General features: G+C 46.3%; 1 protein-coding gene across 2 annotated transcripts in view; it reads left to right on the forward strand.

Annotated features, from left to right (window-relative positions):
• Ssh2 (slingshot protein phosphatase 2) overlaps window positions 1-11464 on the forward strand; it is a 254058-nt gene extending 242594 nt beyond the window's left edge. For both annotated transcript variants that reach the window (XM_051158006.1, XM_051158005.1), the window contains 2 exons: window positions 3299-4133; window positions 8932-11464. In XM_051158006.1, coding sequence (XP_051013963.1) covers window positions 3299-4133; window positions 8932-11019 — 2923 coding nt within the window. In that variant the 3' untranslated portion in view covers window positions 11020-11464. The remainder of the gene's footprint in view (window positions 1-3298; window positions 4134-8931) is intronic.
• Window positions 11465-12463: the final 999 nt, after the last annotated feature.

Below are 12463 nucleotides of genomic sequence, written 5' to 3' on the forward strand. Positions count from 1 at the left end.
GTCTGCTGCTCCTGCACGCTCTCCCTGCAGCCGACTTTGTTTTTCTCCCTTCCCCAACTCCCTCAGTCACGTGGGAAGGACCGGCTCCTTCTCCCGGTGAGGGTCCATTAGAAAGACAATAGACCAGGTGGGGTTCCCAGGTCTGCTTCCAGAATTCCAAACCCAGGATGGCTCCACTCAGTCTGTCACAAGCTATTCATGGGGTGCCCAAGGGTAAAGCCCACCAAGACTGCTCCCACCTGTGACAAAGCTTACTCCTTCCCACACATCCCCCTTCTCTTTAAAAAAATTAAGAACTATAAACACACATATACATATATACATAATCATCAGGTATCAAGTACATAACCAAGTCTTTTTATACTAGTTAACCTGAGAAAAAATATTTCACTATTTTACCAAAGAGAGTCCCCCTTTTTTTTTTTTTTTTTTTTCCATGAGAAATTTCAATTATCCATCTATAAAGGTGTTTTTAATTCTTAAACTAAAGCTTCTAGTAACACTGTGGCTATCTAGTCTTCAATCCCATCAGAGATCCAAGAAGGAAAATCTATCTAATAAAGGATGTGCTGGCAGGCAACTTTCAAGTTGCATAGGACAGAGAGAGCAGACTGCCTGGATATTCACCGAAGTCTTTCCTTCATTGGGGCAATCAGTCTTCAGCCTTATCGGCCCAAAACATCCAACAAACTGCTTTTTGAAGCAGGAAATCCGACGGTCCGGTCTATCTAGTCCCCCCCCCCCCCCCCCCCCCCCCCCCCCCCCCCCCCCCCCCCCCCCCCCCCCCCCCCCCCCAAAAGCTGACAGTCACTTTTTAGCATCACTGTTGATCATTGCAGCCAGTCAGCCTGTCATCAGCAGTAGAGATAAGAGCATTTTCTCTGTCTAGTGACCATTCTGTCACCTGCGTCTCTTGAAGCCCCCATCTTCAGTGATGCAAATGGAGAAGCGGCCAGGAGTAGATGTCTCTCTCTGTCAGGAAAGCCCTCATCTTTAAATGCCATATTCTGTGGATCTCTGAAGAGTTTGAAAACCAACTCTATCTATTCCTACAGTTAGCTACTATTCCTTTGGAGACATATACAAGAAATTAAACAAACCTGTTCTATGACAAAGTAAGTTAGTATTTAGTAGGATTTTTTCGTAACTAAATATCAACTTTTATCCCCAATCTTCTTGAACAGTTTTTCCTAAGACATTAGTGGTACATGAATAATACATTAAATAAACATTGAATAAAATGAACTTAAGTTTCTAACATACAATATATAATATTTTGTCAACATATAACATACAATACATAAGGCAAAAATGAAAGACAATATACAATTTAAATTTTTATCAATGAAGCAAAAGTTGAAGTCTTAAATTTCCATCAATCAAAAGTCTTAAATTTTCTTCAATCTACAATACCAATGTAAGATTTTTGAAGTTAGTAGATTCAATAATCTACTTTTAGTCTACAAACATGTGTCCTCCCTTCACACACACACACACACACACACACACACACACACACACGCTGGAAAAGAGGCTCAACAACCCGAGTTTGGTACCCAGCACCTATATTAGGGTAGCTCCTAGGCTCCTAGAGATCTCATTCCTCTTCTGGCCTCGGTGGACATCCTCACAAATAAAGACAAATCTAAAAAGGAACACGGTCACCATACCCTCACATCTGCACCAGCAGTTAGAGCTGCCGTGTAAGCCCTTCACCGCAATAAGAAAGCCTCCAAAGGAGTGTTTCTCTTTGAATGACTTACATGTTGTTTAGATTGGGGGTCATTTTATTTCTGGTTAGAATTGGTTTTTGTTTTGTTTTTAATTGTTTATTGAGATCTTTTTCTTTTTTTTTAAGATTTTAGATTTGTGTCCAGGTCTGGTAATACATGCCTGTAATCTCAGCATTCAAGAAGTCAGAGACAGTCAAATCACTGTTAGTTCAGGGCCAGCCTGATCTACAAAGCAAGTCAGGACAGTCAAGGCTACACAGAGAAACTCTGTCTGGAAAAATAAAAGATTTTATATTTTTAAAAATTTGCACACTAAATATTTTGATTGTATTCCTGCCCCTCCCCCAACTCCCAGATCATTCCCCATCTGCCTACCTTTCTTTCCTTCTCAAAAAACAAACAAACAAACAAAAACCAGAAAGACAAATAACAAAACAAAAAAGCATTCCAAAAACATAGCATCAGTTTTATGTTGGTGCCTGCCCTGGAGTAGAGTTGATAGATCCAGTATCACCCCAGTGGAGAAAGCTCATTTTCCCTTTCCCCACAAATAGCTTCTAAGTCAGAGGTGGGACTTCGTGTCCAGTGCCCCTCTTAGTGCTCAGGGTTTGTCTGGTTTGAGCCTGTGCAGGTCACAGTCTCTGAGTTCGTATGTATATCTATCTGGAAGGTGTTGTTACATCCTTCCATCCACCATCTTTCTGCCTCCTCTTTCACATAGATCCCTGGGCCTTGGGGAAGTAGATTTACTTATTTCATATGTAGGATGTTTTGCCTGAGCCTATGTTTGGGCACCACAAGCATGCATGGTGCCATGTGCCTTTGGAGGCCAGAAGAGGACGTCAGATCTCCTGCCTGACTGCTAGGAACTGAACCCAAGTCCTCTGTAAGAGCTCTCACAACCAAGCCCAACATGCTCTCTTGTTTTGTTTTGTTGGGGTTTTGGTTTTTTGTTTGTTTTTTGTTGTTGTTGTTTTTCAAAACAGAGTCTCTCTGTTGTCCTGGACTCACTTTGTAGACCAGGCTGGCCTTGAACTCATAGTGATGCACCTGCCTCTGCCTCCCAAGTGCTGGGATTAAAGGCGTGTACCATCATGCCCAGCTTGTAGGTCACACTCTTACCAACACTGTGAGAGAACTCATCAGCAGCAACTTTAACAACAAACTCGGCTCCCGTTAATCTGATTATATAAAAAGTCATATACCAGCTGGACGTGGTGGCACACACCTTTAATCCCAGCACTCAGGAGGCAGAGGCAGGCGGATCACTGTGAGTTTGAGGCCAGCCTGGCCTACAAAGTGAGTTCCAGGTCAGCCAGGGCTATGTAATGAACCCTGTCTTTAAAAAGCAACAACAAAATCAGATCTCAGCAATTTATTACTGTTTGCTTTGTTCTTTGCTCCTATTAAGTTGTGCATCTTTTGAGGTGTTTATTGTCCTGGTCCATCGAATAGTAGTGAGGATTTTGCAGGAGATTAAGGTTTCTCTGGATGTGTTTTCCTGGAAGGGTGTTGACTGTTTTCACAAACTAAAGCAAGGTGTTTCGTGTCTGTGTCACCCACAGCAAACAGCGGCACAACAAGCTCTGGCGCTCTCACTCAGATAGCGACCTCTCAGACCACCACGAGCCCATCTGCAAGCCTGGGCTGGAGCTCAGCAAGAAAGAGATGACCACGTCAGCAGACCAGATCGCTGAGGTGAAGACTGTGGAGAACCTCGCAGCCATGCCTCCTGTCTTTGTGGAACACGTGGTTCCGCAGGATGCAAATCCGAAAGGGCTGCACACCAAAGACAGGGTCATCTGCTTGCAGTTTTCCTCACAGGAGCTTCACGCTGGACACATAGAAGACGAACTAAACTTAAACGACGTCAATGGGTGCTCCTCAGGGTGCTGTCTCAGTGAGTCGGAATTCCCCCTTGACAACTGCCATGCATCTCAGGCCTTAACCCAGCCCGGACAGGCCCCAGGAATGGCCAACACCTTCCCAGACTTAGCAGTGGAAGATCTGGAGACAGACGCGCTGAAAGCCGACATGCATGTCCACTTACTGCCGATGGAAGAGCTGACATCTCGCCTGAAAGACCTCCCCATGTCGCCCGATCTGGAGTCACCAAGCCCCCAACCCAGTTGCCAACCTGCCATCTCCGATTTCAGTTCAGATCGTATTGATTTTTTTAGTGCCCTCGAGAAATTTGTAGAACTTTCTCAAGAAACCCGGGCTCGATCTTTTTCCCATTCAAGGACAGAAGAGCTAGGTGGAGGAAGGAGTGAGGCTTGTCGCCTGTCAGCGATGGAAGTGGCTCCTTCAGAAATGGCAGCCGATGACCAGGGAAGCAGCTCCCTGAGCAACACTCCCCATGCATCTGAGGACTCCTCAGTGGGTGAGGACCAGTCCAAGGTACAACTGCTTCACGGTTTTCTATGCAATGAAATTCTCAGCAAAAACCGATGAAGCCTTGCTGTGTGAAGGTCCCCAGGGGGTGGGGGTGGGGGGGGAGGGTATAGCTCACCCATGCTAAGCCAGCACTGTGCCGCTGAGCTTTACCCCTGGCCCTAACTTCTTTTTTGTTGTGGTGGTGGTGGGCTTTTTTGTTCTGTTTGGGTTTTTTTGTTTGTTTGTTTTTGTTTTTGTTTTTTCTCTGAGCAAGGGTTTCTCTGTGTAGCCTTGGCTATCCTGGACTCACTCTGTAGACCAGGCTGGCCTCGAACTCACAGAGATCCGCCTGCCTCTGCCTCCCGAGTGCTGGAATTAAAGGTGTGCACCACCATGCCCGGCCTAACTTCTTTTTTAATTACGTATATGTGAGTTGGCGAGTCACATGAGTGATGGTGCCCAAAGAGGTCAGAGTGATGAGATTCCCCCTGGAGGTTGAGTTACAGGGGCCATGAGCTACCCACCATAGGTGCTGGGCACTGAGCTCCCTTCCTCTCCGCACATGCTCTTAACCACTGAGCCGTTTCTTCAGTCCCTTTACTCACTTTGATGTTAGCACAGATTTCACTAGTAAACAGTGACGTGATCTGGCTGAGATCTTCCTTTAAAACAGAGTGCTTTTTTTTAAAGGATTTCCAGGCTTTGGTGTCATTTTAGATTTATGTGTATAAATATTTTGCCTGAGCTGGTCACGGTGGCACCTGCCTGTAAATCCAGAACTCAGTGAGGCAGAAACAGGTGGATCTCTGTGAGTTCAACGCCAGCCTGGTCTACAAAGCAAGTCCAGGACAGCCAAGGCTACACAGAAAAACAACAACAACAACAAAAATGCTTGCATATATAAATGTGCACCACATGTGTGCCTGGTGCCCACAGACATCAAAAGAGGCCTTCACATCCCTAGAACTGGAGTTACAGGTGGTTGAGAGCCACTGTGTGGATGCTGGGACTCAAACCTAGGTCATCTGCAAAAGCAACAAGTGCCCTTAACCTCTGAGCCATCTCTCTATCCCCCGCTGGAAGCATTTCTGAAAGGACATGACAGAAGAAAGGACTAGTGAAAACCAGTGTCCTGACAAGCAGAGAGAGCCCTGTGGACCTCTGGCTCAGACCCTAGCTCAGCAGTGAGGCGATGTCACAGTGCTACCTGAGTGAGACGTAATTCTGAGAGGACTGGGATTTCTGGAAAACGTCTTATCTCTGAAAGTTCACAGGCTAGACCAGTGTTTAAATAGCTGCTGGAATAGCAGCAGGTGCCCATGCTGAGTTCAGTGATGCAGGTAATAACATTAGGTGAGAGCCGAGCCTGGTGGCGCACGCCAGTAATTCCAGGACTCGGGAGGCAGAGGCAGGCGGATCACTGTGAGTTCAAGGCTAGCCAGGTCTACAAAGTGGGTCCAAGACAGCCAAGGCTAACACAGAGAAACTCTGTCTCAAAAAACCAAAAGGGAAAATAATAATAATAATAACATTGGGTGAGTTTCTCTTCAGTCTTGTGGGGCTCAAGAATTAAGAGGTAGTTTGGGAGCAAACAAAGTGGCATATTTTTGTTTATTTGGTTTTGGTTTTGTTTTTTTTTTTTTCAAGACAGGTTTCTCTGTGTAGCCTTGGCTTTAATGCAGTTCACTCTGCAGTTCAAGGCTGGCCTCGAACTCGGAGATCCACCTGCCTCTGCCCACCAATGCTGGGATTAAAGGCGCACACTACCACGCCTGGCACTGTACAGTTCTTAAGAGCCATCTCAGAAGCAGGAGGAGATAGTCAAAAAAAAGTGCTTGTTTTTGTCTGTTTTGAGACAAAAGTCTCAAGTTTACTCTAATATAGCAAATTATCAAATTATCCTTTTCTGTTTGTTTAGTTTTGTTTTTGGTTTATGGTTTTTTTGAGACAGAATTTCTGTGTAGCCTTGGCTGTCCTGGATTCACTTTGTAGACCAGGCTGGCCTTGAACTCACAGAGATCGCCTGCCTCTGCCTCCGGAGGCTAGGATTACAGGCGTGCGCCACCACGCCCAGCAATTGATCTAATGATCTTAATGGACCTGGTTAAACGTTTGTGATGTATTTATTTTACAATGCTAGGGACTACAGCTGAGCTTTATCACCAGCCCTGGCTAGATACCTGAGACCTTGTAATTTCTACCTGCTCTATTCTACCTTCCTCTGTTATTTCTTCTTAAATACTCCAAGACAACTTTTGCCTCTACTTCTGTTGTCTTTGTTGTGTTTCTGCGGGAAGTCAGAATGTTTGAGCTGTCTGTATGGACCAGTCAGGGCAGTAGCAATGACAGAAATAGCCTTCCTGCTGAGTCCTTGGTCATATGAGTTCTCCTTCTGTGGCCGTGCACACACCAGGCTCACCAGTTCTGCCAAGATCACCTCCGCTTGGTGTCCTGGCAGCTTCCTCCAACGTCAAGACTGACCTTGTTAATTTATACCAACTGGGACTCTTTTATAAGAGAAAGATCAGCATAATTACTGAGAAAATACTGTATTTTGAAGTCTTACATATACACAATCTTAACAAAAGAGACTGATAGTTATAATGATCTGACTGTTTTTTTGGTTTTTCAAGAGAGACTTTCTCTGTGCAGCCCTAGCTATCACTTTATAGGCCAGGGCTGGCCTCAAACTCACAGAGATCCACCTGCCTCTGCCTTCGTGAGTAGTGCTGGGATTACAGGCATGTGCCACTGTGCCTGGCTAATGCTCTGACTTTTTTTAAAATATAATTTATTTAATTTTATTTTATGTGCATTGGTGTGAAGGTGTCAGATCACCTGGAACCGGAGTTACAGACAGTTGTGAGCTACCATGTGGCTGCTGGGAATTGAACCTGGGTCCTTTGGAGAAGCAGACAGTGCTCTTAACCACTGAGCCATCTTTCCAGTCCCAATGTTGTGACTTTTAAAAAGGGCCATTTCTAGATTTTGAAGTTAATTTTTTTTTTCAGTGAGACTTGATTTGTAGAGGGGGAGGGGATTTGAGTTGGAGGAGTCTTGTTCTAAACCCACAGTAATTGTTACCCTGTGGAGGAGTAAGATAGCTGAGAGGTGGGGCTCTAAGGTTGCTGAGGGAAATGGCTGACTAAGCCGAGTAACTATACCTTTTCCAGGAGGAGCCACATGAAATGTATGTATTGTTGCTAGATGTGGTTGTATACTTTTGGGGGGGGGAGTGGGGTTCAAGACAGGGTTTCTCTGTGTAGCCTTGGCTTAGCTAGACTCGCTTTATAGACCAGACTGGTCTTGAACTCACAGAGATCCACCAGCACTCGGGAGGCAGAGGCAGGCGGATCTCTGTGAGTTCGAAGCCAGCCAGGTCTACAAAGTGAGTCCAGGACAGCCAAGGCTAACATAGAAAAACCCTGTCTCAAAACAAACAAACAAAAACCCAAAAACAAAAGAAAAAAAAGGAAAGAAGGAGGGAGGAAGAAGAAAGAAAGGGATAGAGAGCAGTTTAGAGCACCTGCTTTTGCAGAAGGCCTGGGTTTGATTGCTAGCACCAATGTGGGAGCTCATAACTATTCCTGATTCTAGTTCCAGAGGGTCTGATCCCCTCTCAACCTTTGTAGGCACTAGGCATGCATATGGTACACATACGTACATGCATACATACATGCAGGCAAAACATTCATACACTATACATAAGACATAAAAATCGGACTGGAGAGATGGTTCAGTGGATAAGAGCACTGGCTGCTCTTCGGAAGGTCCTGAGTTCAATTCATAGCAACCACATGGTAACTCACAACCATCTGTGATGTGATCTGATGCCCTCTTCTGGTAGGCAGGTGTACATCCAGGCAGAACACTATATACATAATAAATAAGTAAATCTTTAAAAAAAAGACTTTAAAATCTTAAAGAAGGAAGTTGAGAGATTATGAGGTCAGATACAAAGCACATTCTCTCAGCCAGGAGGAGCAGTGATGTGGTGAAAGCCACTGAGAGAGAAAATAGCAATAAATCCTCATCACATGACAACCACAGCCATCTTGCCTATGGAAAGTGGCCAGCAAGCATTTGAAAAAAACTGTTGTCACCTCCTAAACAAGTTACTGTCGTATCAGAAGTTAATAAGCTAGCCAGGAAAGGTTTCTTTTGCCTCATTATGGTCTACGTCCTTGAGGCTAGCGGTACTACGAAAATGCGGATTATAAAAGCCCCCGTAGTCATTTACACATTTTTGTTGTTGTTTTGTTTTGTTTTTTCAAGACGGGGTTTCTCTGTGTAGCCTTGGCTGTCCTGGACTCACTTTGTAGACCAGGCTGGCGTCAAACTCACATCAATCCCCCTGCACCACCACGCCTGGCTCTATTTGCACATTTTAAAACAAAGTCCTGAATTAAAATCTTGCTTGAGTAAACAACAAAATTTAGTAAACAAAGCCTGACAGGGTGATGCGCACTGTAATCCAGCCCTAGGGGACTAGAGGCAGGCCTGTCTCTGTGAGGCCAGCCTGGGCTACAGTGCGAGTCCAGGACAGCCAAGGCTACACAGAGAAAAACCCTGTCTCGAAAAACAAAACAAAACAGAAAAATTTAATAAACAGTGATATGCCTCACAATGAATTCTCTCCCTCTGGCCTCGATGATGAACCGTGTTCTGCTCCCATGGTGTGACAGCACAGTCAGCCTGTGCACTTGGCACCATAACTTGTGCTCTCATGCTCCAGGCTCTTTGGGGTCAGAGTTACTAATGAAATCCTAGTCCTTCGGTGAGGCCATTTTCCCATAATCATTTCACTGTCTTCTCTTCTTAGGCAGTCTCAGAACTTGTCAGCCCAGACATCACCATGCAGTCCCACTCAGAAAACGCAATTTCAGTCAAAGAAATTGTCACTGAAATTGAGGCCATTAGGCAAGGAGTTGGGCAGGCTCAGTTAAAAGGAGATATCCTCTCTAACCCATGCCAGACACCAAAGAAGAGCACCGCCCACGAGCTGCCCCTGGAGCGGGCACAAGCCCCGGAGAGCAAGCCTGGGCACTTGGAACAGGAGGAGAGTTTCTATGTTGCCCAGCCCGAACTAGCCAAAGACTCCGGGAAGTGTGACCCAGAGGGCTGCCTGACCACACACTCAGCCACAGTAGACGTGGAAGAAGAGGATCCAGCTGAGGGAGAGCATGACTGGGGCCCCGGGGTGCACCCCGGTGCCCAGTGGTGCCCTGGCTCTGTGAGGCGAGCCACCCTGGAGTTTGAAGAGCGCTTGCGGCAGGAGCAGGAGCACCATGGCGCTGCCTCTGCAGGTCCCACGTTATCCAACCGCAAAAACTCTAAGAACGATTCCTCTGTAGCAGACCTAATGCCAAAATGGAAAAGTGATGAAACCACCCCAGACCACTCATCTCCCCTCAAAGAAGCAGAGATGAGCAGGGGCAAAGGGAAATGCAGTGGGTCTGATGCTGGACCACTGTCCCACTGCGAGCCCGACGCCACTGCTCCAGCCCCTGAGCTGCTGGAGGATCCTCCCGTGCCAGCTCCTCAGGGCTGCTTAGGGTCAGATGCTAGAGCTAAGACACGGGATGGAGACCTGAAGAGGCAGAGGACTGTGATTCCAAACCAGGGATGCGAGACACAGGCCATGCCTCCTCCCCTCCCCAAGAGAATAGAAGTCATTGAGTACACACACACAGTCACATCACCTGATCACACTGAGCCAGGAGGTGGAGCAGCACCCAACACAGAGGGTGAGAAACAAGGACAGAGGAAGGTGAAGACAGAGCGGTCTATCACTATGTTTTGTGCTCTGGATGAAAATCTCAACAGGACTCTGGACCCTAGCCAGGTTCCTCTGCATCCCCAAATGCTACCTCTGCCCCACTCTTCCTCTGAGTATTACAGGCCCACGGACCCAAGCCCTGTGCTAAGTAGGCCTGAAGACAAAGGGAACAGCCCATGCACACCCTTGGAGACAGCAGCATCTTTGGTCAGTTGCAGTACCCACGTAGCATCTGTCAGCTTGGATTACTTGCATCCTCAGTCTGTGGTTCAGCTGGAAGGCTGCACAGAGCAGAGCAGCACCACAGACAGCGAGCCTTCTACAGAGCGGGTTAGCTGGGAGGACAGGCAGGGGAGCTTCCTTTCCAGTGCCAGTGGGGTGGCACACACCTCCTCTCAGCTACATAATGAAGACCTAAGTTTAAGTAACAAACTTGGTGACAATATTGGCATGTTAAAGCAAAAACTGGACCCATCACCCAAAGCCTATCCAGTCACACATAGCTCTAGTAGTGAACGCATAAAAGAGCTCAGCCACAGCCCTGGTGTGGTGAAAGAGAGCTCTAAAGAGAGTGAGTCTCCAGTGAGCCTCCAGGCAGGGCTCTCCAAAACACCACAAATGAGGCGCTCGGCTTCTCTTGCCAAGTTGGGTTACCTGGACCTTTGTAAAGACTACTTACCAGAGAGAGAGCTTGTCTCCTCACAATCCCCTCATCTCAAATTGCTTCAGCCCTTCATCAGAACCGACTCCGGCATGCATGCCTTGATGGCCCAGGAACACTCAGAAAGCCCAGGTGCCCACCAGAACCCACAGCCCACCAAGTATTTTGTAGAGCAACTCAAAACAACAGAGTGTATTGTGCAGAGCAAGCCAGTGGAGAGGCCCCTTGTGCAGTATGCCAAAGAATTTGGTTACAGTCAGCAGTGTTTGCTCCCGAAGGCAAGACCGGAATTGACTAGTTCTGAAGGAGGCCTTCCTCTGCTACAGACAGAGGGACTGCAGTGTGCAGGCCCAACTCCAGGGCTGGCCGTGGCACCCCGTCAGCAACATGGCAGAACTCACCCACTTAGGAGACTAAAGAGAGCAAATGAGAAAAAACGGACAACCAACCCCTTCTATAATACCATGTGATTCTGAGCCTATACACATGATTTTCTAAGAAAAATGTTTGTTAAAGGGGCGGTGTAATATGTAAGGAACATGCACTTTATTGGTTAATTTTATAATATTTTGGTCATTTTACTGTTCCTGGCTCATGCAGGGTTTGGGTTTTCCCGTGTGTGTGTGTGTGTGTGTGTGTGTGTGTGTGTGTGTGTGTGTGTGTGTGTATACACAGATTTGGATGGCAAGATCATTTTATCATTTTTTTTTATTTTTTAAAAATTCAAACCTCAAAAAAATTTTTTTCAAAGAGCACCTTTATCAAAGGCAAGTTGCTGTTTTTCAATCAACTGCCACCTGTCTCGTTCTCATTTTGCCCTAGGAGAGAAGACACACCTGCTTGGTTGAGGGAGAGAAACAGATGGGTAGGTGGCTGTCAAGCTGGGAACTAGAAAGCTCACCCAGTCCCGAGGAGACCCGTGTGCTGAAGGGCGAGGGAAGTCACCGCCTGCAGCTCCCTCTGCATCCCTCCTTTGACACTTGTGAGGCTGCAGGTTCTGCTTTGGTTTAAGAGGCAGTTGAGACTCCATTTCTTCTGAACACAGCTGTCATTTAAAAAGGGGAGTGGTAATTGGCTAGTGAGAGAAACCTACGAAGCAAATAATTTTCCCCAAGAAAACAATCTGATAATCAAAGGGAGCCCTAAGCAAAATTCAAGGTCATCTGTAGAGAAGTGCATTAAGATGTGGGTAAAGTCCACGATGGAGAAGCAGCCAGTGAATGACTCAGGAGTTAGTGGGAGCCGTGCAGGTGAGTCCCGGCCCCTCCCGCCAGATGACTGGCACAGCCTCCCCGCTGCAGACCTGGAGGCAGGCTTGAAAAACAGCAAAGTCGTGTGTTCTTGTAAAGTGAATTCACGTGGGGTTTTAACCCTGCTTTACTTGAATATTCTGTGGGTCTTCTGAGTTTAATGGTCATAGTTTCCCAACTCATCTGTTCTCTTGCTGTTTTCCCCATCCTGCCCTCTTATTACTTTCACAGACTAAATTTAAATGTTACGTTACATACATGCAGCCTGTCGAATGCAAAGTTTTCTATGTTATCCCTGTTAACACTTGACATACTTTTTTTTCCCCTTCATTTTTCTGGAAGGTTTGTCTTTTCTCTACAGTTCTTATACAGTATTTATGTACATAATGTCACATTTTAAACGTTGTGTGGTTAATATTGTGGGGTCTTTTTTGATTTATTCTTGTTTAAGGAGTAGAGTTGCAACTGGAAAATAGGTGCCAGACATAACCTGGCAGTTGTTGGTAGGAATCTTTGATTGTTTTAAATGAGAACGTGTAATTGCCAGTTCCTGCCAAAGTATGCACTTCCCCTTCAGAAACCCCTGCAGGCTCCCAATAGATCACACTGAGCGCTGGTTTTTATGTGAGGCTGAGGTCCCAGGTCATCGTTTGCCAGGAACTGA

The sequence above is a fragment of the Acomys russatus genome, chromosome 16 (assembly GCF_903995435.1).
Source record: "Acomys russatus chromosome 16, mAcoRus1.1, whole genome shotgun sequence".
Taxonomy (NCBI): domain Eukaryota; kingdom Metazoa; phylum Chordata; class Mammalia; order Rodentia; family Muridae; genus Acomys; species Acomys russatus.